The sequence below is a fragment of the Henckelia pumila genome, chromosome 2 (assembly GCF_033568475.1).
Source record: "Henckelia pumila isolate YLH828 chromosome 2, ASM3356847v2, whole genome shotgun sequence".
NCBI lineage: Eukaryota > Viridiplantae > Streptophyta > Magnoliopsida > Lamiales > Gesneriaceae > Henckelia > Henckelia pumila.
The window spans coordinates 27,533,695-27,558,001 of NC_133121.1; the positions used below are offsets into that span (position 1 = coordinate 27,533,695).

The window sequence follows — 24,307 nt, forward strand, 5'->3', positions numbered from 1 at the left end:
CAATTAAGCAAACAAGTATGTGATTTAGGGGAACTCGATACAAACCATCTCGAGTTGTAATCCCAATCAAATAATAGTCCACTTTTACCTTTCAAATGTGAAGTGTAGGATGTCTTCTAACTGTTCAAAGCTGTAAAAGATGACCAATATAAGCCTTGACTCAATTCTGCTCAAAACCATACAACTTGAATGTAGAATAGTCTCAAACCTTGTTCCTTCTTCTATCGATTTTGAAGTTAAGATAAATGAATTGAAATGTCCTGTTCAGCACTGAAACGATAGCATAACAATCAAGGATGTTGGAAAACGGTGTTCAGATCAATTAGAATTGATACCCGGTGCAGCGAAAGTTTAAAAATTTTATTTTATTAATATGGAACGATTCCATATCTGGGTATCAAAACTTTTACGATTATATTTTTGTAAGTAAAATAAATAATCACAATTAAATATTTTACCTTAAAATCTCGAAGCGAGATTATGGACACCAACAGAATTTAATCTGCTCTTGTTGTATATCCCCGGAACTGATGAACGAACGTTTCTTCAATCAGGTCCATGAATAGAAAACAAAAACCCTCTGATTGACTGCACTAGAAATCAATCAGAAGTTTGCGTAGAGAATAAACAGATATGATCTGTTAATCTGGATTGTAATTTTTCACAAAAATCACAAGACCGAATTTTCTCCGAAAGGGACAAAGATTTTCGAAAAACCCTTAGAAAATAATATGTGTGTGTTCGAAAATTTGATGAATGAAATCTCTTCAATTTTCGAACCCACTACATGTATTTATAGATAATTTCTAGTTATAATTATATCAGGACTCTAACTCCTTAAAGCCCACAATCCATAACTAAAGCCCAACAAGCCAAGCCCGTTGTTATAGAAATTAATATAAAATTCATCGTGACTCCGATTGATAAACTGATTTCACCAATGTGCACATAAACCATTTCTGCATCTTTTAGAGTCAAGATAATTTTTCTGAATCCGAATTCAGTGATTTCCAAAAATGCCCATCTCTATGTCATTTTAGGAAATCCCACTCCCTTTAGTTAAGAAGTCCAACTTCTCTTTCATTAAATTCAACTCTTTAAATTTAACTATCTCTACGGGGTTTTAGTAATCCATTACTTGTGTAACCCTCAATGGTTCAGGAATACAGCTAGCCGTGGGCTCACAACTCCTTGTGACTCGGAACAACAATTTCCAACTTACCCATCGAATCATGGTAAGAGCGCCTAGCAACATCGCCCCATGATTCCCTAGGTATTACTGATAGTGCCTGCAAGAACCAGTAGATTTTGGTTAGCGTACAGTACGGTCCCTTCATCCAAATATCCCGATCGAATCAACAACCATTGGTATATCGAGAGTTGTTCGAGATTCGATAACTATGCATAACATCTTGGAGATCTATTAGTGACATCGCATGTGTTACTAGGATAACCCATTAACCTAAAACACATCATGTACTCTGGCCAGAGATTCATCACACTAATATCTCCTCAGATCGCATAGGATATCCACACTTGCAAGTATGTGGTGAATCCTTGACAACAAAGCATCGACTCCTATATGTGTCGTAACTGTACCCAATACCGACACCTGATGACCCCAATAGAGTCGGTAAACGAGTCAAAGTACAATACTAGCATATATAGTCTCAATGATGTTTCAAGTAATAAGAACTAATGGTGTACAACCAAAACCGCGGACTTTATCCACTCGATAAGTGATAACCACTTGGAAAGTCCGAATAGGGTAGTTCGATCATTCATCATATGAATATCCATTTGCATGCTTTGAACATCTCTATGTTCCATACCAATGAAACGTGGTACTCGGCATCGCAAATGCTAGTCTCAATCTCGAGCGATCCTTATCCTTATTTGTGGACGGCTCAATTGACTAGGAACAGTTTAGAATATACAGTGACTATAAGATGTATTTCATGATAGCCATCCCCATGTGCTACCACATCTTACATACACTATAGTATATTCAAGGTCTTTATCAAAACAACAATAGTATATCATAATATAACAATATGAAGAAAGATAAAGTCAATGCCATTATAAAAGTGTAAATTATATTAAACAAAAGATTGTTTTACATAGAGTCATAAAAGCCCTTAGCCACAAGTTGGCTAACCGGGCACCCAATTTTTCAATCTCCCACTTGCCCTAAAGCCAACTAGTCATACTACGTAATCCCATTGCTTCGCAATGTTTGTCAAACAATGGTCCTGGCAAGGGCTTAGTAAGCGGATCAGCGATATTGTCTGTAGAGGCCACTCTCTCGACACTGATGTCTCCTCTTTCCACGATCTCCCGGATGATGTGGTATTTCCTCAGTATGTGCTTGGACTTCTGATGAGACCTTGGTTCCTTTGCCTGAGAAACGGCACCCGTGTTGTCACAGTACACCGGGACTGGACCAACAGCTTCAGGAATTACACCCAAATCTTGGATGAATTTCCTTATCCAAACTGCCTCTTTAGCAGCAGCTGATGCTGCAATGTATTCTGCCTCAGTGGTGGAATCCGCTGTGGTGTCCTGCTTGGAACTCTTCCAAGAGACAGCACCGCCATTGAGCACGAATACAAATCCAGAGGTTGATTTCGAGTCATCCACGTTACATTGGAAGCTAGAGTCGGTATAGCCTTCCAACTTCAATTCTCTCCCTCCATATACCATGAACATATTCTTAGTCCTTCGTAAGTACTTAAGAATGTCCTTCACGGCTTTCCAATGCATTTGACCGGGATTGGCTTGATATCTGCTCGTGACACTCAGAGCAAATGCTACATCCGGTCTGGTAGATATCATCCCATACATGATACTACCTATGGCTGACGCATATGGCACGTGTGTCATCTTCTCTATCTCTTCGTCAGTCTTGGGACACATAGACTTGGATAGAGAAACTCCATGACACATAGGTAGATGTCCTCTCTTGGACTCATCCATAGAAAACCTTTTCAATATGGTGTCGATGTAGGTTGATTGAGTGAGTCCTATCATTCTTTTAGATCTATCTCTATAGATCTGAATTCCTAGAATATAGGATGCCTCACCTAAATCCTTCATCGAGAATCTACCTGATAACCATATCTTTGTTGACTGCAACATTCCTACATCATTCCCCATGAGTAGGATGTCATCAACATAAAGTACTAAGAATGTTACCGCATTCTTAACTACTTTCTTGTACACACATGGTTCCTCTGGGTTCTTGATAAAACCAAAATCCTTTATCGTTTCATCAAATTTCTGGTTCCAACTTCTTGATGCTTGTTTGAGACCATAGATTGATCTCTGAAGCTTGCATACCTTATGCTCGCTTCCCATGGATGTGTATCCCTCAAGCTGCATCATATAGATCTCTTCCTTAATGTTTCCATTAAGAAATGCAGTCTTTACATCCATTTGCCATATCTCATAGTCATACCATGCTGCTATGACAATAAGGATTCTTATGGACTTGAACATTGCGACTGGTGAAACGGTTTCATCATAGTCAACTCCTTGTCTTTGAGTATAACCTTTTGCCACCAATCGTGCCTTGTAGGTCAATACCTTTCCATCAAGCCCAAGCTTTCTCTTGTAGATCCATTTGCACCCAATTGAAACAATTCCATCGGGAGGATCTACTAAAGACCAAACTTGGTTAGAATGCATCGAGTCTATTTCCGATTGCATAGCTTCAAGCCATAAATTCGAATCCGCATCAGAAATTTCTTCCTTGAAGTTTCTTGGATCACATCCAATGTCGGGTTCACTTTGATCCCCTTCAAGAAGAAGACCATGTCTAATAGGAGGCCTAGAAGTCCTCTCGGATCTCCTAGTAATAGGCGTGTCTTGTGATGATTCTTGAGGTGTAGGATCACTATTTTGTATCTCGGGTTCTTCTCGAATTTCTTCGAGTTCCATCATCTTGCCTTTCTTATCCAACAAGAACTCCTTCTCCAAAAAGGTGTCATTCCTTGAAACAAACACTTTTGTTTCAGCAGGATGATAGAAATAATATCCAATTGAATTCTTTGGATACCTTACAAAATAACATAAGGTGGATCGACTATCCAAATTATCTCCCACTGTCTGCTTCACGTAAGCAGGACATCCCCAAATTCTCAAGTACGAATAGTTAGGAGCTTTGCCATTCCATAACTTGTATGGTGTTTTATTTACTGCTTTAGTGTGAACGTTGTTTAACAACAATACCGCCATTTCAAACGCGTAGCCCCAAAACAAAGGTGGGAGCTCAGTGAAGCTCATCATGGATCGAACCATGTCCAACAAAGTTCGATTGCGACGCTCCTAAACACCATTAAGCTGAGGTGTCATAGGAGGAGTCCACTGAGAGAGAATCCCATTCTCTTTTAGATAGTCCAAAAACTCGGTACTTAAGTATTCTCCACCTCGATCCGATCGAAGTGCCTTAATACTTTTACCTAGTTTGTTTTCTACTTCAGCCTTGAATTCTTTGAACCTTTCAAATGCTTCAGACTTATATTTCATTAAATATAAATATCCATACCTAGAATGATCATCAGTAAAGGTAATGAAGTAGGTGTTGCCACATTTAGTACCAATCCTAAATGGACCGCAAACATCTGTATGGATCAAATCCAACAGATTTTGACTACGCTCAGGTTTCCCTTTGAAAGGAGATTTAGTCATTTTTCCCTTTAGGAAGGACTCACAAGTAGGTAGAGAGTTAATATCAGACATATCAAACATGCCCTCTCCCACTAGCTTGTTCATCCTCCTTGAGGAAATATGACCTAGCCTAGCATGCCAAAGGTTTGCCGGGTTTTGACTATCGTTTTTCCTTTTAATTGTTGTCACCGGTTTATCAACATAATTAATTGGAACGTCTTTTAATTTTAAGCTATATAGATCGTTTTCATGTTGTCCATTTCCAATCAAACATTCATTCTTGTAAATATTGCAAATCCCATTTACAAAATTGCAAGAAAAATCATCTCTATCAAGCATAGAAATAGATATAATGTTTTTGACCAAATCCGAAACATATAAAACATCTCTCAAAAATAACTTAAAATTGTTCTGCAAAACTAAATAAATGTCTCCTATAGCTTTGGCTTCGACTCTAGAACCATTCTCGAGCCTTAGCTGGGTCTCACCCATCCTTAGCTTATTACTTCTTGTCATCATTTGCAACTCATTGTAAATGTGAGATCTATATCTGGTATCCAATACCCAAGAAGTAGTATTAAGTAAAACATTTATTTCAATATAAAACATACCCTTTGCAGTTCTCAACTGCTCGAGGTATTCCTTGCAGTTACGTTTCCAATGACCGGGTTTCTTGCAGTAATGGCAAACTTGTTTAGACTTGTCGAATTTTGCATGTAACATTTGGCCTTGAGATCATGGTCCAACCATTTCTCTAGTTCGGCCAACCTTTCGGCAGTTACATCAGCCGAGGCTGTTTTCGGAGAAGCCTTTTCTAACACTTGGAAAATCTTTTCCGAACTCAGGACAATCTTAACTTATGGAACCATCCTGTATAGATTGCGCCAGAAAGTTTGTTTTGTTCGAGAATTGAAACATGTGGATTACGAATTCATTGTAATGAAATACTGAGATGAAACAGACAATATTAATTAATTTACTAAGACATAAAATATGGCGAATTTCATTTTATGAATTACACTCCCACTATTTTGACGATTTCACTACCCTCTAGTGAAAACGAGAAACATTTTCTTTAGTGGGAACATGAAGTCCAATTGACAAACTATGGTCCCGAATAATATCAGCCAACCATAATTTTCAAAAGGTAGAGCCCAATTGCTTCCAAAGCAACCTCCATGTTTTTAACTCATGTCCAATAAGGGCCCAATAATATGACGCCGTTTATTGTGACATGTCAAGATGACCCATCAATATTAAGTTGTGATGGACGGTCGCCATGTGGATCCCCAATAATATGAGCCAATCCCATGGGAGTTTCACCCAACTTACAACATGTGTCGATCCAATGTACAGCTTTCCGACGAACGGGCCCCCCCAATAATATGAGCCGGACCGTATCCGCGGGTAGCATCACATACATTGATCGTTGATGGAAGGTAGGAATATTTAAACAATATTTAAAATTCCTTTTGTTTATCTTGATATCAATTTTAAATCATATTTAAAATGAGGGATTTTATTTTGAAAATTTGTCTCATCATGCAATTTATGTATGCTTGCGGGATTCATACAATTTTGTCTAAACATGCATACATCAATAATATCATATATTATTTAAGGATAATCGATCCCATTAACTAATTGACCCGTGGTTGTCAATCACGAGTCTAAGTCCAATCCTAGGTGATATGCAAGTATGCAATGCAATCCTATTACATTGTGCTTCCAATTTACATTTCTTCGGTCTTCATTGTCTGCTGGGCCCACCATTTCTTCAAATTTTTGTCTCCCACTAAGTCTAATAAATTTACAATAAATTTCGATGACAAATATGGGATACATTTTAGGGGTGGGAACGGGCCATAAACCAGGCCCACTTTTATTACATATGACAATCATATTGGGCTATAAACCAAGCCCATTAATAAACACCAACAACAATAAGACAAATGTAAATCACCTAACATACACCTAAAATATTGGTCATGGCAATCGATCATCCTTTATCCATTAATTAATTCAATAATTAAATAATTGGATAAACATGCAAAGGCATCATAATTAAAAGATAAAATCATGTTTTATCTTATCCATCCATAAGATCATATCTTATCATCAATTGTACCAAAATAATTAATTTTATAAAATCTAATTTAACGGATAAAATTTATAAATTTTCCAAAAATTCAAATTTATCCAAAAATCAATTTTAAAAAATTTCGGACTCGAACAATTCGATCCGATGCCTCGTGATCTAATCAAAAACAATTTTCGATCGGATCAAACACTAGAATTTCAAAAATTCAAAATTTTTTCAAAAATTAAAATTTTAATTTTTCGGGCTGCCCGGGACAATCTCGGGCAGCCCGTCGCTGCCCATTGCGCTGCCCAATGGGCAGCGATCCGATCGCTGCCCGTGTTTTGCCCGTCAAAAAATTTAATTTTTAAAAATTTGTTTTGTTTCAAAAACCGAGGCTTAAAAATTTTGTACAATCGATTAATTTAATCGTTTGATCTGAGCAACCTGGATCTGATACCACTGTTGGAAAACAGTGTTCAGATCAATTAGAATTGATACCCGGTGCAGCGGAAGTTTAAAAATTTTATTTTATTAATATGGAACGATTCCATATCTGGGTATCAAAACTTTTACGATTAAATTTGTGTAAGTAAAATAAATAATCACAATTAAATATTTTACCTTAAAATCTCGAAGCGAGATTATGGACACCAACAGAATTTAATCTGCTCTTGTTGTATATCCCCGGAACTGATGAACGAACGTTTCTTCAATCAGGTCCACGAATAGAAAACAAAAACCCTCTGATTGACTGCACTAGAAATCAATCAGAAGTTTGCGTAGAGAATAAACAGATATGATCTGTTAATTCGGATTGTAATTATTCACAAAAATCACAAGACCGAATTTTCTCCGAAAGGGACAAGGATTTTCGAAAAACCCTTAGAAAATAATATGTGTGTGTTCGAAAATTTGATGAATGAAATCTCTTCAATTTTCGAACCCACTACATGTATTTATAGATAATTTCTAGTTATAATTGTATCAGGACTCTAACTCCTTAAAGCCCACAATCCATAACTTAAGCCCAACAAGCCAAGCCCGTTGTTATAGAAATTAATATAAAATTCATCGTGACTCCGATTGATAAACTGATTTCACCAATGTGCACAGAAACCATTTTTGCATCTTTTAGAGTCAAGATATTTTTCTGAATCCGAATTCAGTGATTTCCAAAATGCCCATCCCTATGTCATTTTAGGAAATCCCACTCCCTTTAGTTAAGAAGTCCAACTTCTCTTTCATTAAATTTAACTCTTTAAATTTAACTATCTCTACGGGGTTTTAGTAATCCATTACTTGTGTAACCCTCAATGGTTCAGGAATACAGCTAGCCGTGGGCTCACAACTCCTTGTGACTCGGAACAACAATTTCCGACTTACCCATCGAATCATGGTAAGAGCGCCTAGCAACATCGCCCCATGATTCCCTAGGTATTACTGATAGTGCCTGCAAGAACCAGTAGATTTTGGTTAGCGTACAGTACGGTCCCTTCATCCAAATATCCCGATCGAATCAACAACCATTGGTATATCGAGAGTCGTTCGAGATTCGATAACTATGCATAACATCTTGGAGATCTATTAGTGACATCGCATGTGTTACTAGGATAACCCATTAACCTAAAACACATCATGTACTCTGGCCAGAGATTCGTCACACTAATATCTCCTCAGATCGCATAGGATATCCACACTCGCAAGTATGTGGTGAATCCTTGACAACAAAGCATCGACTCCTATATGTGTCGTAACTGTACCCAATCCCGACACCTGATGACCCCAATAAAGTTGGTAAACGAGTCAAAGTACAGTACTAGCATATAGAGTCTCAATGATGTTTCAAGTAATAAGGACTAATGGTGTACAACCAAAACCGCGGACTTTATCCACTCGATAAGTGATAACCACTTGGAAAGTCCGAATAGGATAGTTCGATCATTCATTATATGAATATCCATTTGCATGCTTTGAACATCTCTATGTTCCATACCAATGAAACGTGGTACTTGGCATCGCAAATTCTAGTCTCAATCTCGAGCGATCCTTATCCTTATTTGCGGACGGCTCAATTGACTAGGAACAATTTAGAATATACAGTGACTGTAAGATGTATTTCATGATAGCCATCCCCATGTGCTACCACATCTTACATAAACTATAGTATATTCAAGGTCTTTATCAAAACAATAATAGTATATCATAATATAACAATATGAAGAAAGATAAAGTCAATGCCATTATAAAAGTGTAAATTATATTAAACAAAAGATTGTTTTACATAGAGTCATAAAAGCTCTTAACCACAAGTTGGCTAACCGGGCACCCACTCTTTCAAAGGAATCATCAGCTAATAGTTCAGCAACTTTGGAATCCAAAAACAATAGCAAATCACTTCAAATCAATAGTTTGACGGCATATCGGTGTCACTTCGGCGATTCCGAACATATCAAGAACAACATCAGCTATATAAAATTCAAAGCTAGCATAAACCTCAACATATCAACAGTTATTCAATCGAATCATAGCTGGAATTCATAAGAACATGATTTACAAATCAATCTTCCACTCAACTTCAAGATTATCAAAGATAGAAGGTTAACAACCACACTTTCATATCAATATCTGATCTCTGTCATTGTCGAACTGTCAAACATTGATGAACAAAGAAGAAACTTATATCAAATCGAAGGTCGTCTTGCGAGGATTCCAGAACATCTTTCGGAATTGAAATCGGATATCCGTAGCAAAAGATATCGCAATTGAAAGATGAAGAAAAGCTTGGAATTTCTGCTCTCGGTTCTTCCTTTCTTGTTCTCTTAAAATTCCTTGATAAGTCTGATGGAAATAGTGAATCACACGTACATAAAAATTTTCCATAACAAGTGTCCATATAATTTTTGGATTTTGCACTTTGGCCCCCTCAACTATTCAAAAATTGCAATTCAATCCTCAATTTTTCAATTCATTCAATTTCAATCCTAAATAATTTAAGAATATTAGAATTTAAATCAAAACTCTAAATATTCCCAAATTAAATATTCTCGGATCAAAATTAAAATATTCTGGGCGTTACAATTCTCCCCCACTAAGACACGATTTCGTCCTCGAAATCGCAAGTAATATCAACAGATCATATATCAAATATCAGATAACAGAAAACTAAAGAAGACTCACATCATTGGAACATCTCAGGAAATCTTTGCTTCATATCAGATTCAGTCTCCCAAGTCGCTTCTTCAATACCATGACGACTCCATTGGACTTTCACAAGTGGAATAGTCTTCGTTCGTAGTTGCTTCTCTTTTCGATCAAGAATCTGAATTGGCTTTTCAAAATAACTCAAAGTCTCGTCGAGTTCAGCCTCATTAGATTGAAGCACATGAGATTCATCAGCAAGATATTTTTGAAGCATCGATACATGAAAGACATCATGTATTCCAAATAACGATGGAGGAAGAGCTAATCGATAGGCGAGATTGCCTATTTTCTCCAGAATTTCATAAGGACCAATGTAGCGTGTAGACAATTTCCCTAGCTTGCCAAATCTGACTGTGCCTTTGAACGGAGAAATCTTCAAAAATACACGATCCCCCTGTTCAAAAGACAATGGTCGACGTCGAATGTTGGCATATTTCATCTGTCTATCTTGAGCTGTCTTCATTTGTTTCTGAATAAGTTTCACCTGGTCATTCATATCACGTATCATATCAGGACCAGTATCAGGTACTTCAGAAATATCATCCCAATACAAAGGAGATCGACATTTTCTTCCGTATAAAGCTTCAAAAGGAGCCATTCCTATACTCGATTGATAGCTGTTGTTGTACGAGAATTCACAAAGAGGTAGTGATTCTTGCCAACTAGTGCCAAAATCAAGCACTACAGCTCTCAACATGTCCTCCAATGTTTGAATAGTACGCTCAGACTGTCCGTCAGTCTGTGGATGATAAGCTGTGCTCAAATGTAACTGAGTACCCAAAGCGTTTTGCAAACTGTGCCAGAAATGTGATGTGAATCGAGGATCACGATCTGATACAATAGATTTCGGCACTCCGTGCAATCTGACAACTTCAAAGACATAAATTTTTGCCATCTGGTCGTGTCTATACGTCATACGATATGGAATAAAACACGCTGATTTCGTCAATCTGTCAATAATCACCCAGATAGCATCACAACCTCTAGAAGATCGAGGTAATCTAGTCACAAAATCCATGGAAATATGATCCCATTTCCATTCAGGTACAGACAAACTCTGTAACAAACCAGACGGTCTCTTTCTCTCAGCCTTCACCTGTTGGCAATTCAAACATCGAGCTACAAAATCAGTGATATCAGTCTTCATTTGCTTCCACCAATAATGAGCTTTCAGATCGTTATACATCTTCCTACCACCAGGATGAATACTGTAACGACTACAATGCGCCTCTTTCAATAGTTGTTGACGTACATCAGAAATATCAGGCACTACAAGGCGATTGTGAACGTATAGAAGATCATCTTGAACCCGATATTCAGATACATGCCCTGATCGGACTTTCTCAATCGAGTTCTATACATTCTGATCACGTTTCTAAGCATCTCAAATTCTTACCAATAAAGCTGGTTCAACTTGCATTTGATAGAGTCGAAGAGGCTGATAATTTGTATCAAATACTAATCCAGATAAACAGCAATTTTCAATCAAATTCGATACACCAATCATCGATAAGGATAAAGAACATACCTTTCGACTCAATGCATCAGCTGCTGCATTCGATTTTCCTGGATAATATTTAATCTCGCAGTCAAAGTCTTTCAGCAAATCAAGCCATCTCCGCTGTCTCATATTCAATTCTGACTGAGAAAACAGATATTTCAGACTCTTGTGATCAGAATAGATTTCAAACTGTTCCCCGTACAGATAATGTCGCCAAATCTTCAAAGCAAATACAATGGCGGCCAATTCAAGATCATGAATCGGATATCTGGTTTCGTGAGGCTTCAATTGTCTCGAGGCATAAGCAATCACATGACCTCGCTGCATTAAAACACAACCTAAACCTCGGTGAGATGCATCACAATAAACAGTGAAACCACCAGTACCTGAAGGAATCGTCAAGACTGGTGCACTGGTCAATCGTTTCTTCAACTCCAGAAAACTGGATTCACAAGCATCAGACCAGACAAATGGAGTATTCTTTTGAGTCAACTGAGTAATCGGCTTTGCAATACTGGAAAAATCTTTAATAAATCGACGATAATACCCAGCCAATCCCATAAAACTCCGGATCTCAGGAACAGATGTTGGTCTCGACCAACTGATAACTTCTTCGACTTTACTTGGATCCACAGAAATACCATTTCCAGATATAATATGTCCAAGAAAGACAACCTGTTTCAGCCAAAACTCGCATTTCGACAGTTTAGCATACAGTTTCTCGGCTCTTAAAGTTTTCAATACTGTTCTCAGATGTTCAGAATGATCAATCAAATTCTTTGAATATATCAGAATATCATCAATAAAAATAATCACGAAGTCATCGAGATACTTCTGAAATACACGGTTCATCAAAGCCATAAACACAGCTGGAGCATTTGTCAAACCAAACGGCATAACTATAAACTCATAATGGCCATAACTGGTTCTGAACGCAGTCTTAGGAATATCAGAATCCCTAACTCTCAGCTGATGGTATCCAGATCTCAGATCGATCTTGGAATACACAGAAGAACCCTGCAACTGATCAAATAAATCATCAATACGAGGCAAAGGGTATTTGTTCTTTACCGTAGCCTTGTTCAGTTGCCGGTAATCGATACATAATCTCATTGAACCGTCTTTCTTTCTGACAAACAGTACTGGAGCTCCCCAAGTAGAAACACTGGGTCGAATGTATCCCTTGGCCAGTAAATCTTCTAACTGTTCCTTCAATTCTTTCAGTTCAACTGGTGCCATTCGATAAGGTGCTTTTGAAATCGGTGCAGTTCCTGGCATCAGTTCTATGCTGAAATCAATCTCTCGATACGGAGGTAATCCTGGAATTTAATCAGGGAAAACGTCCGTAAATTCACTAACCACTGTCAAATCAGCCAGGTTTTGGCTAGTTTTCAACACATCCACTGCATAAACAAGAAATCCCTCCGCTCCTTTCTGCAAAATTTGGGTCATAGATAATACAGAAATAAGAGGAATCTTGGCACGTGAACCCTTACCATAGAATTTCCATTCTCCAGCCATTTCAGGTCTGAATCTCACTATCTTCTGGAAACAGTCTACAGTAGCTCTGTACTTGTTCAGCATATCAATCCCAATAATACAGTCGAAATCAGACATACCAAGTACGAAGCAATCTATCTCAATCTCATTACCCTCATACTGTAGTAAACAGTTATTAACTATCTGAATCGATATAAGACCCCTCCCCAAAGGAGAAGAAACAGATACTACAACAGGTAATGTTTCAACAGGCAAAGCATGCAATGCAACAAATTTGGAAGATATAAACGTATGGGATGCACCTGTATCTATCAATACATATGCAGGATAACCATAAAAAGAACAGTTACCTGCAATCACGTCATCCGGTGCTCCCTGTGCTTGCTCCTCCGTCAATGCATAAACATGAGCCTGCTGTCTCTGTGGCTGACTGCCTACCTGACTTCCTCCTGGCCTCGACTGTTGCTGAGGTGGTGATGGTTGAAAGGAATGGACAGAGGAGGCTTGCCTCGAGGGTTGAGCCACTGATCGTGATGACTTTGCACCTCGTGCCTGTCCAGCACCTCTCTGAGGACATAATCTCGCAAAATGGCCAGTCTGATGGCATATATGGCATCTCCCAGATACACCTTGACACTGATCAGTTGGATGTCCTCCACCACAGGTGTTACAGAATACCCCAGACTTCTGTTTCGTACCACTGGAACTTGAAGAACTGCTTCCAGATTTCTTAAATTGTTTTCCTTTAGCTTGAAAATATCCCTTTCTGCCACTGCTACTACCACCACTGTCAAATCGAGACGACTGTTGCTGAGTTGAAATTGAAGGTTGTGACTATCTCTGAGGCTGTGCAATATACGAAGCTCCTCGCTGCTGTATCAAGCCAGCTTCTGCTCCTTTGGCACTGTTCAAGGCATCAGCAAAATTATTCGATCGCCTTGTGTTCACCAGTGTAAAAACATCAGGATTCAGTCCATTAATGAACTGATCAGCCATAGCCTCGTCACTGTCTGCAACATGTGGAGCAAATCTTAGCAATGTAGTGAATTTTGCAACATAATCTTCAATATTCAAGTTTCCCTGCTTCAGATTAGCAAATTCGGCACCCTTGTCTTTTCGATAAGATACCGGAAAGAAACGTTGATAGAATTCAGTCTTGAAGACATTCCAGGTCAGAACAGTTCCTCGACGCTCCAGAGATTTCTTTGTTGTGAACCACCAGCTTTTAGCAACTTCATGCAACTGATGTCCAACAAGTCTGACTCTTCGCTCATCACCGTAGTCTAGTGAATCGAATAACATCTCCATATCATCAAGCCATCCTTCACATTCAACGGGATTTTCGGTACCTTTCAGAGTTGGCGGCTTGTAGGATTGAAAACGTTTCAGTAGTGTTTCCATGGGAGTTGCAGTCATATCTGTCATATCTCGTGATGTACTGCCCTGTTCATTACTCGGGACTACAGTTGCAGGCACTATTGGTGTGAAAAATGTCGGTGGAGTATGAACTGTATGTTCTGGTAGAGAAATAGGAACATGAGGTCTCAGAGGAGGTCGTCCGGGTCTTCGAGACATATCTGATTATCAAAATGGTTAGGATACCAAATCATCAAATTAATCTCAGTCCTCCTCTGATCATCTTACCTCTGATCAAGACTCGGTTCTGATTCAATATTTAAATAAATAATCGAAGTACTCAACAAGACATGCTTCCAATCAATTCAGATAATCAGGTAGCATATCACAAATCATCAAAATCCATGCCTCTAATCAGTTCAGATATTCCAATAGGCATGCATCTTTAATTATCGTAATCATACTTTCAAATAAAATAAATACAACATCTTGTAATAAAATACTTGAAAGTAAATCATGCTAGCATTTATAACATGTAATTCAATCACGTAATTAAATCATAGCATGATAAAAAAATAAATAAGTAAGGCAGAAGACTCGATCTACCCCACTCACGGTCTATCTAAGTCCAGAATTGTCTTGCTTTGATACCACCTGTTGTGACAACCCGGTTCTTAATCTCTCAAATTCACAAAATTAATCCAAGATCATGAATTAAAGATAAGCAAACACCAAGCATTCAAAGCTGGAATTTTTTTTTTTAATGTGCTGCGCTCGAGCGGCTGAAATGCGCCGCTTGGGCGCACCCTGTTGGTGTCAAAACAGTAGCCAACTGCCCTGGCTACGCTCGGGCTGCTGTTTTCTGCAGCTCGGGCGCGGCCCTGGGCAGTTTCCAGCCCACAAAACGCAGCTCAAAACCAGCTCTAAAACTTGCTGTCAAACTTGAACCTTTGATTTACTAAAACATGTACAAAGGAAGAATCAAGTTCTAAACATGTTGTATCAACTCCCAAAAGCATCATCATGGTATATAAATCATATCAAGTCAACAACATATATATACATTAACAACTCAAGGCAAGAGTAGAACATCCATTTCAAGTGTTTGTACAAGATCAACTATCAACACTTTAACTAAAGTTCAAGTCTACTAATTCAAAGCCTCAACTCTTATTCTAAACATATAAGACAGCAACTTCAGTTCTATACCGGATCATCACGCTAATCTCTGCTCCCCTGTTCTTCAATTCCGCTTTTGCCCGGATCCACTTCCGCCTATCGTCATGACACATACAACACAACAAATAGCCGGATAACTCCGGTGAGAAATATATTTCCCAGTAAAAGCAACTAAACATGCAATACAAATCATATATCAAACTCATGATATAAAAGTAAATACGATGCATGTTTTAAAACAAGGTTCATCTCTTATCTCGTCGGTTGGGATCCCGAGAAGTAGATATCATAACTAATCCACCGACTCTCCCGATCGAGGTGGGGTTACTTATCTTTCTTCTCTAGACTTTGAAGCCATCATATATGCAAATCAGACGCTAGGCTAAAACAACCACCCAAGACCATACATATACGATTCCTCAAATCGTCTATTCGAATGTTTCCGTTCATTTCAAAATCAAGGAATAAGTCTTCAAGATGAATGCAACATATATCATCATCAAAGCATTCATACCATCAAAACTTATTCAACAACTCAAAGGAAAGCACATAAGAGCAATTAAGCAAACAAGTATGTGATTTAGGGGAACTCGATACAAACCATCTCGAGTTGTAATCTCAATCAAATAATAGTCCACTTTTACCTTTCAAATGTGAAGTGTAGGATGTCTTCTAACTGTTCAAAGCTGTACAAGATGACCAATATAAGCCTTGACTCAATTCTGCTCAAAACCATACAACTTGAATGTAGAATAGTCTCAAACCTTGTTCCTTCTTCTATCGATTTTGAAGTTAAGATCAATGAATTGAAATGTCCTGTTCAAGCACTGAAACGATAGCATAACAATCAAGGAATCATCAGCTAATAGTTCAGCAACTTCGGAATCCAAAAACAATAGCAAATCACTTCAAATCAATAGTTTGACGGCATATCGGTGTCACTTCGGCGATTCCGAACATATCAAGAACAACATCAGCTATATACAATTCAAAACCAGCATAAACCTCAACATATCAATAGTTATTCAATCGAATCATAGCTGGAATTCATAAGAACACGATTTACAAATCAATATTCCACTCAACTTCAAGATTATCAGAGATAGAAGGTTAACAACCACACTTTCATATCAATATCTGATCTCTGTCATTGTCGAACTGTCAAACATTGATGAACAAAGAAGAAACTTACATCAAATCGAAGGTCTTCTTGCAAGGATTCCAGAACATCTTTTGGAATTGAAATCGGATATCCGTAGCAAAAGATATCGCAATTGAAAGATGAAGAAAAGCTTGGAATTTCTGCTCTCGGTTCTTCCTTTCTTGTTCTCTGAAAATTCCTTGATAAGTCTGATGAAAATAGTGAATCACACGTAAATAACAATTTTCCATAACAAGTGTCCATATAATTTTTGGATTTTGCACTTTGGCCCCCTCAACTATTCAAAAATTACAATTCAATCCTCAATTTTTCAATTCATTCAATTTCAATCCTAAATAATTTAAGAATATTAGAATTTAAATCAAAACTCTAAATATTCCCAAATTAAATATTCTCGAATCAAAATTAAATAATTCTGGGCGTTACATCTCAACTCAAGACAAGTAAATCAAATCAGACCCTAACAAAGAATAAGAGTTCATCAAGATCGATTGAGGTCGGTACCAAAACCTCGAAATCAATATCAAGAATTTCAAAAATCATGATTTATGATGTAATAACTTCAGTAAAATCAAATAAAAGACTTATCTGTAACTGATTTTCATATCATCATCTATTTTGTAAACCTCAAAAGCAGTATTCAATTCATAAACTCATCAATTCTCTAATAAATTCTAGTTCACAACTTTAAACTAAAGTCAAGAATCTTATTGAAATATATCTGCCATCTCTACTCATTGGCATATCTTTCCATTCTAGTTTAGATCATGAACATATCTAGTGCATTGAATATACTTATTTCGGCATACTTCTGTATTCAAACATCACATATCAACCCGAAATCACGGAATCTTAATTCGAGATTCTATATCATCATATTCAATTGCACATTATGTTCTTACTGATCTAATTTAATCGCTTTTTCTCATCAATTATTCTACTAATCTGTATTTGAATATTGCATCATCATCTATCATGCAACATAAACAGATATTTCAATACGAACAAAATCATCTTCTGTTTCAGTTCATCGAAACAATAGTTCCATTCTTCAGTTCAATTCACACAATCTCTTTTTTGATACAGAGGTGATCATATAATAAGCTTTCAGCTATCATGAATCTATTGCACCAATAATAGACAGGTCAAAACAAAATAAATCTGTTACCTGAAATTTCATTCTCAGGTGCAATTTCATTCTGATTCTCTGTATACTTCTAGAATAGATATTGTTGCTAATTATGTGTTTTTCTCACACACCGTATCATCTTTACAATTTCAGTCCTTTTGCTTTATCATTCAGCTTCATTTCTATTAAACAAGCCTATGTCTTTCATAACATACTTCATTCGTCAGCATTTATTCAGATCTATTTTTCGAATTCAAGCCATAATTAAACCACTCAATCTTGAGCTTCATTATTATCATCCACAATTCAAAGAATCATATTAGGCTTGCAAAGTCTACTAAAACATTCTTCAATATTCAAAATATTCAACTTCGAGATGGTATATTTTTCTTTCTCATCATTTCTATCTGTTGTGGCAAAGAACTATAAACAAAAATCATGTTCTAAGCACTTACCAACAAATTAATATACCTCTGTTCTTTCATCCTTTCTTCATCAAAATTCATCAGCTGATTGCTAGGTTTCGAAGTTGGTATTCAATCAATCTGATACATCATTCATCTGTATCTTTCAGGTATATGAACATCAGTTCTTCAGAACAACTTCTACCTGCAATACCTCTATTCATTCGCTGATATTCTGTTCTGTTCTGTTCAATCAGAGATATTTCATTCAACTGAGCAATAATACAGTTCTGTTCAATCTGACCATACCATTCTGTTCAGTCTGGCCATACTATACTGTCAGTCTGGGGTGCTTACATCACCCAAAGAACAATATTCTCTTCGATTCTGGGTGCTTACATCACCCGGGGAAATTCTTATAATAACATCGATAAGAATTTGAAAAGTTACAAATCAGTAAATTAATTAATTCAATTTCAAAGGTAGATCAAGAGTACATGCAATTTATTAAATCATCGAATCAAATACTGCATAATCATGCAATACTATAAATGCATGTGACTCACTCTGCCCCGCTCAGCTTCTATCTCAGTCCAGAACCTACGCTCTGATACCAACTGTTGTGGGGACCTCGGGTTGCTAATCTCATTTTAGGTAGCTAATGATTAATTAAACAATTAATCAAACAATTAAAGAATAATAAATCAAGAGCAGAATTTTTTTTTAAAAATCTCCGAGCCTCGCTCGATCGGGCAAAATCAGCCGATCGAGCGAGCAAGAAAACAAACTTCTCGGGTCTGCACAAAAATTGGTCTCGCTCGATCGGTCAAAACCTACCGATCGAGCGAGCCCAAAATGCTCGATTTTCTGCCTTCAATTTAAGGGCCTCGCTCGATCGGTAACATTTACCCGATCGAGCGGGAGCCATTTCCAGAAAATAACAACAATACTATTTTGCAGTCAAACCGTGCACATCAGTCCAAATGCCTTCATGATCAACTCATATCATGGTTTATAGATTCTAAAACATGCATATCAACATGTATAAAGTTTCAAGTATCAAATCATGCATTCAATACATCAATCGAATAGCGTAAAGACATGAAACGATAAGCTACACTAAGTCTCAAAAGTGAGCTTCTAAATCACAAGTTTCATGTTAACTTCAATGTTATCTAACTACCATTCTTCAGCTTAAAACCCGAGTCCAAACTTGCTACATCTCTCTCCCGAGCTATCAATGTCGTCTCAACAAAGCTCCTGCCCCTCCTGTTGCAATGCACACATACAAAACAAAGCAACAGCCGGATAAAATCCGGTGAGAAATCATTCTCAGTATAATCGACATATAATTGCGTTAAATAAATTCATATCAACTCTAAACATATCAAATCAATAATAGAGTAAAGATAACGCATATATCGACTCAAAATTCAAATCAAAACTCAATTTATATAGCACGATTATCTCAAGAATTGATTCTTATCACTTCATTTGCAATCAAGATTCGTAACTGATCTTGACATGGATATCCATCTATCGTAGCCATTCCGGGCTAGAAAATAAGGTTAACCGCAACCTTGGCATAGAATCAATTCAATATACAATCATATCAAAAGCAATAAAGATCCACTACCGGTGATGGATCGACAATAACATAAGTTCTACCTCAAGAACAAATACTTAAACAAGTATGTGGTTTGTTCGAGATAACTCAAGAATAGTCGTTCTTGAGTTTCACAGTCCCTGACTCGCGATGTCGTCAGTATACCTTTTGTTTCATTGAGTCGTAGTTGCTTCAAATTTGTACAACCTTCATCAAATAATAACCATCAAACTTGCTCAAGTTCATCATCCAATCTTCAAGGTAGCATAACTTCAACCTTGAGCTATTCGATCTCGTTTCTCAAATGCTAAAATCTTGAGTCCGAATCTCTTATTTACAATCTGAAACATATCATATCAAGCTATTTATATCAGCTACAACTCACATAAAAATCAGCTCAATCATAACTCAAACTTCAAGGCAAAACGAGTTACAAACTTTGCTCAATTCTTGACTGATTCGAATTGTAGCTTCTCGAACTCGAAACATGCAAGTATAATCTGATATGAAGTGTAAGCATGCTGCATATATCAGCAACCAACTCATATCTAACTAAGCTCAAGCATTATAAACTCAAACATGATCAAAGTCTTGAACCAACGACATAACGGTATAAAATCGGTAACCGAAACGATATCGAATTCCACTAACATCATATTCATCATAAACCAGAAATATATCATCATAAACCATCATCTAAGAAGCTATAGATTTCGAAATATATGCTGTCATATCATAGCAATTACAAACGATCATCATTCTTCAATCCAACTTCGATATCGAACGGTATACGAACTCAAGAACACAAACATAAATGCATAACCTGATCTCTGCCATATATATATCTTAAAAACATGCCGAAAGGATTAAATACTTACATCAAATCGAAGGCCTCGTCGCAAGGATTCTAGAACATCTTTCGGAATCGAAATCGGACAACCGATGCAAAAGTTACGGCGATTTGAAAAAATCGAATTCAAAGAAATATAAGAACTCTCGACTTCTCTATTCTCGGCTTCAGAATTCTGAATTGAAAAATAACATAACACGTATCAAGGCTGATTCATTATTCAAAAATCGGATATGTATTGCATATTTTGCAATTTAGTCCCTCAAGTCTTCAGAAATTGCAATTTAGTCCTCGGTCTTTTTTTTAAATTCAATTTCAATCCTAAATAATTTAAACATAATAGAATTAAAATCGAAACTATAAATATTCTCAAATTAAATATACTCGGATTAAAATTAAATAAATTCGAATTAAATCAATAATCCCGGCCTTTTGCACTTTAGCCCTCGAATCTTCGATATTTTCAAATCAACCCCTGGTTGGGTCTCATCTTCAAAATACATCTTCTTTAATTTCCGAAATATGGAATTTAATCTCAAATTCCATAAATATTCAAATCAAATATTTATTCTTTTAATTTAAGAATTCTCGGAATTTAATTCTCAAAATCCGTAAATTCTCAAATTAAATATTTTCGGCTCGGAAATTAAATATATCATTTCCATAACTTCTCAAATCAATATTAGCCCATAATATAAAATTTAATTCTCAAATCTCATAATTAATAATTTAATATTTTCGGGCCTTACAGAGGTGCAGCGGTTGACCGGTAAAATCACCGCCTTGTCTCGTTTCATTGCTCGGTCTGCCCATCAAAGTCATCCCTTCTTTTAGGTGTTGAGGAAGGCTCAAAGGTTCGGATGGAGTGAAGATTGCGAACGAGCTTTCCAGGAGTTGAAGGAGCATATGGAAAATCTACCTATCCTGGTTAAACCCGAGCCCGAAGAGAGGTTATGGGTTTAAATTTCCACAACAGAATATTCCGTGAGCACGGTGTTGATAAAGGAAGAGGGAGGAGACCAAAAACAAGTTTATTATGTGAGTCATGCTCTGAAGGGGCCAGAGATCCGATATAGTGAAATGGCAAAGATGGCCCCGGCCCTCATCCTGATAGCTCGGAAGCTCAGACCTTACTTCCTATCTCACCCGGTTACGGTCTTAACCAATAGCCCTTTGGGCTGGGTGATGACTCATCCAGATGCTTCAGGCCGATTGGTCAAGTGGGCGGTGGAGTTGGGAGAATACGACGTAGAATACAAGCCTCGGGCAGCTATCAAGGCGCAGGCTTTATCTGACTTCTTGACCGAGGTTATCACCTTCGGCCAGGAGGAGATGTGGAGAATTTTTATAGATGGGGCCAGTAGTTTGGAAGGAAGCGGGGTAGGCGTGATCCTAATTTCTCCCACCCAGGAGAAAACCAAGGTGGCAGTAAGGCTACCACCTTCTAAATCTAATAATGAATCAGAGTATGAGGCAGTAATCACATGTTTAAAATTTGCCCAGGAGGAAGGAGCTGGGCATGTAATTGTGTATTCTGATTCCCAGTTGGTAGTGCAACAGGTCCAGGGAACCTTTAGCATCAGGGAAAGAAGATTGCAGGAGTATGCGGGGCTTGTCAGGCGACAAGGAGGGGAATTTTCTAGCTGGAGCATAGAGAAAATTCCCCGGGAGCATAATTTTGAGGCGGACACCCTAGCCAAAATGGCAGCATCTCTGACTAGTATTGATATCCGGTTGGTGATACAACAGTCGGGGTCGGTGATGGCCATAGGAGAAGGAGTAGAAGAAGCTTTGGAAGGATCATGGATGACTACCCTCATCGGTTTTTTTGCAAACAGGGATCCTTCCTGAAGAAGAAGTACAGGCCCGAAAGCTCAAAAGACAGGTAAATCAATTTACCCTGATCAATGGAAAATTATATCGATGATCTTTTCAGGGCCCTTTATTGAGATGTCTGTCCAAGGAGGACGTGGGTTATGTACTTCAGGAAGTACATGAAGGGTGTTGTGGAGATCATGGAGGGGCTCTGAGCTTAGCCCGACGTACTTTGTTGGCAGGATACTGGTGGCCTACTCTACAGCCCGACGTACTTTGTTGGCAGGATACTGATGCCCGACAGATAGTTAGAATGCGTGAAAGATGTCAAAGGTTTGGAAACTTTTCTCACAAACCAGCGGCAGAGTTGCAGGCGGTATGGGCGTCTTGCCCTTTTGATCAGTGGGTTCTACACATCATGCCCTATGGGTCCTGGGCAAAAGAATTTCTTGCTGGTTGCAGTGGATTATTTTTCTAAATGGGTGGAAGCTGAGCCTTTGGCAAAAATAACTGAAGGAGCTGTGTTGGGGTTTATCTGGAAAAACATTGTCTACCGATTTGGTTTACCCCAAAAGCTCATCTCAGACAATGGGAGGCAGTTTTAAGGACGGAGAATAAAGGATTGGTGCGCCGAGATGAGGATAATGTTGGGTAACTGGCGTTCAGATCAATCACGATTGATACCCGGTGCAGCGGAAGTTTAAAAATTTTATTATGAAACAATTCCATAGTGTGGGTATCAACCGTTTAACGATTAAATTATAAGTGTGTGTAAAATTAAATAACAATTATTAAATTTTACCTTCAATCTCGAATCGAGATTCTGGACACCAACAGATTTAATCTGCTCTTGTTGTCTCTCCCTGGAACTGATGAATATTCTGTCCTTCAATCAGGTCCACGAATGGAGGTTTAATCCCTCTGATAGATTGCACTAGAAAATCTATCAGAAGTTTTCTACGAAGAGAATAAACGAATTTGATTCGCTATTCCAGACTGCAATTCAAAATCACAGACCGGAATTTCTCACGCAGAGAAGGGAGGGGGGCGGCCGAATTTCTTTTGAGAGAGAGCTAGGGTTTTCGATTTTCTGTCTCTCAAATTATGACCAGTTGTGTGTAATTTCTGTACTGCAATAACTTATTTATAATGCAGGCCACTAACACCTTAGGGCCCATTAGTCATAAGTTGAGGCCCGACAAGCAAAGCCCGCATGTTCAGAAATTAATATAAAATTCATCGTGACTCCGATTGATGAACCGATTTCACCAATGTGCACAGAAACCATTTCTGCACATTTTAAAGTCAAGATAAATTTTCCTGAATCCGAATTCAGTGATTTCCAAAAAATGTCCATCCCTATGTCATTTTAGGAAATCCTACTCCCTTACTCTTATTTAAGAAGTCCAACTTCTTTATTCATTAAATTTAACTCTTTAAATTTAACTATCTCAACGGGGATTAAAACTCCATTACACTGTGTGACCCTCAATGGTTCAGGGATACAGCTAGCCGTGGGCTCACAACTCCTTGTGACTCAGAACAACACTTTCCGACTTGCCCAACGAATCATGGTAAAGCGCCTAGCAACATCGCCCCATGATTCCCTAGGTATCACTGATAGTGCCTACAAGAACCAGTAGATTTTGGTTAGCGTACAGTACGGTCCCTTCATCCATATATCCCGATCGAATCAACAACCATTGGTATATCGAGAGTCGCTCAAGATTCGATAACTATGCAATACATCTTGAAGATCAAATTAGTGACATCGCATGTGCTACTAAGAAACCATTTCTTAAATCACATCAAGTACTCTGGCCAGAGATTCGTCACACTAATATCTCCTCAGA

At 37.8% G+C, this 24,307-nt stretch overlaps 1 protein-coding gene across 1 annotated transcript; it reads left to right on the forward strand.

Moving 5' to 3' along the window:
* Window positions 1-21,719: 21,719 nt before the first annotated feature.
* On the forward strand, window positions 21,720-23,059 carry LOC140877424 (uncharacterized). Its single transcript, XM_073280958.1, has 4 exons — window positions 21,720-22,359; window positions 22,478-22,524; window positions 22,576-22,725; window positions 22,814-23,059. The coding sequence occupies exons 1-4, from the start codon at window positions 21,720-21,722 to the stop codon at window positions 23,057-23,059; spliced, it is 1,083 nt and encodes a 360-aa protein (XP_073137059.1).
* Window positions 23,060-24,307: the final 1,248 nt, after the last annotated feature.

Bases quoted from the DNA above. Each gene is read 5' to 3' on its own strand.
- LOC140877424 (XM_073280958.1), top strand. From the start codon at position 21,720: ATGGCAAAGATGGCCCCGGCCCTCATCCTGATAGCTCGGAAGCTCAGA. The intron at 22,525-22,575 runs GTAAATCAATTT...TGATCTTTTCAG, and splicing joins CCCGAAAGCTCAAAAGACAG to GGCCCTTTATTGAGATGTCT. The intron at 22,726-22,813 runs GTACTTTGTTGG...CTCACAAACCAG, and splicing joins GGCCTACTCTACAGCCCGAC to CGGCAGAGTTGCAGGCGGTA.